Source organism: Aegilops tauschii, chromosome 3 (assembly GCF_002575655.3).
Source record: "Aegilops tauschii subsp. strangulata cultivar AL8/78 chromosome 3, Aet v6.0, whole genome shotgun sequence".
NCBI lineage: Eukaryota > Viridiplantae > Streptophyta > Magnoliopsida > Poales > Poaceae > Aegilops > Aegilops tauschii.
In genome coordinates, this window is record NC_053037.3 from 53762432 (window position 1) to 53764671 (window position 2240).

The 2240-nt window shown below is 52.5% G+C and overlaps 1 protein-coding gene across 1 annotated transcript; it reads right to left on the reverse strand.

Moving 5' to 3' along the window:
* Window positions 1-740: 740 nt before the first annotated feature.
* Window positions 741-1891, reverse strand: LOC109774914 (uncharacterized). The gene has a single exon (XM_020333677.4). It carries the CDS (start codon window positions 1480-1482, stop codon window positions 976-978), a length of 507 nt encoding a protein of 168 aa, XP_020189266.1. The 5' UTR covers window positions 1483-1891; the 3' UTR covers window positions 741-975.
* Between the last annotated feature and the right edge of the window lie 349 nt (window positions 1892-2240).

The window sequence follows — 2240 nt, forward strand, 5'->3', positions numbered from 1 at the left end:
TCATTAGATCTAATGAATTGTTTAGGAGTCGGTGACAGTTCGATACTTCAGTTATGTTTAGTGGTAGCGCTGGCCCTTCAAATAAGTTTGGAAGGGGCAACTATAGTGTTTTCTAGTGTGTGACGAGCATATCTGGGCATCTTCCTCGACGAGCCAACGGTGGCCTTAGATCTAGGGACACATAAGTATGGGGCGTGTCCCCCGACCATTCTTTCGATGACTTGCATCCCGTATTTAGAGGTGGGTGGCTACTAGAGCTCGTAAAGCCTATGGATGAGCCCCCCCCCCCCCCCTCTCTATTCCTTGGATGACAGTCGACTATGTTGCTCTTCTACAACGGTTACTTCAACGATGGCAGAGCTTAACAGCGGTTGGCGACCCTTGCAATCACAGAAAGAGACCGTAGATGTTTATGCTCTTTTGATACTTTCATGGGGCCTTTGTAAGGTCTTTGTGAATAATTAATAAAATGATTGTATGCATCGTCCAGATGCAGAGGCCGGAGGTCATTCTCTTTTTCAAAATAAAAATAAAAATGGGGCCTTTGTGTATTTCGACGGAGGTAGACTGGTGACGTACAATCTCATTTCTTATACTCGTCTTCGTATGTTCTTCTTAGTGCATCTTAATAGACTGGTGACGTACACTGGCATCAAAGTTAAGGGGTTCTTCGGTCTTGGTTGCAAAAAAAAAATTGGTTTGGGTCTTTTGGCCCATTGCTTGCAATTACAACAGAAGTGTCACAAAGCACAAATCACGAAGTTCAAAACTCAAAAAGAAACATATGCCACGGTCACAGCATTGTTCTGTTCACACACGCGACACTTGAATCCAATGTACACTTGGGGGTAGATTAACAAAGACAATAATAAATGTGAGACATGCAACAAGAATATTTACCACGCGATCAGACAGGAAAACGAGACCATCCATGCAGAAAGGACAATACCGGCACGACCGGGAGCCAGAGCTCGATCAGGGGTCCTCGGCGATGCGCGCCAGGTGCGGATGCCACGACGTGGCGTGGCTGCCGGTGCTCATGCGCCTCCGGTGCTGCTGCTGCTGCAGGTGGCGACCTTCGACGGCGGCCGTGGCCGCGCTGCCTTCCGACTTGCTCCGGACGTGGTGGCGATGGTGTCGCCGGCCCTCCTCGACGGCGGCGGCGCCGGGGCTCGGCTCGCGCTTGGTCTTGGTCTTCTTCTTGGCGTCGGCGGGCACGGAGGCGGCCGGGAGGAGGAAGTAGATCTCGCCGCGTTCCAGCTCGGCCTCGGGCGACACGATGATGACGATCCGCGGCCCGCCCTGCTGCCTGGACCCGCAGGGCCTGCTGAGCACGTGGTTCGGGTGCGCCGCCAGGACCTCCCCGGCGAGCACGGCGCGGCCGTACTCGTCGACGCGGCCGCTGAGGTGCACGATCCGGACCAGGTCCAGCGCGCCGCACGGCAGCACGCACGCCAGGCAGCACCTCAGGCTGTTCCCCATTCGATCAGCTCAGGGTTGCTGCCCGCGTAGCTAGCTAGGCGCCTAGCCACCTTCCTCTCCCTTTCGCTCTTCTCTGTGTAGATATCTCTCTCTTCTATGGTGGCGTGATGTGACGACCGGAGACGCATATAAAGAGAAGATAGGATCGACGAGGAGGCCAAGAAGAATAATGGTCACAGTTTGGTGAGAGAGGTGCCAGCAGTATTAAATCTAGCGAGGGCCACTGATGATCAGCATCACTCATGCATGTGTGTGTGCTTGTCGTCCTGGCCGGCCTTATGTACATCTAGATCCTTAACGACCGAGTACTAATACTCACGCTTACGCATCCAATACTAATCAGTGCATAAGGAAGGAGCTAGCTAGCTAGCCCCATGGCCATGTTCCATGAATTTTTTCTAAGCTAGAAACTAGTTGCCTTCTACTCACGACGAGTAATTTGGAACGGAGGGAGTAGTTGATTTTATATATTTTTCTCCTCGGTCGACCGATGGATCGATCCACGTTGGGGGGAAGCTCAATAATGCCACAGCACACTGATGCGCACGTACAGCCATGCTGCCTTGCTGTACCGCTTGGTTGTATGCGCTCATCTCATGAGTGCTGCCTGCAAGCTAGTGTGAATCCACAATTGGATATGGGGGTTTTGTTGGGAATGATGATCGATTCATTATTCGGCATGCTTTGCTTGATGATTGTTCGTCTGGTGGATCGATCGCCCAATGGTTTCTTCACGTAGCTACCGAGTCCGGCCGTGC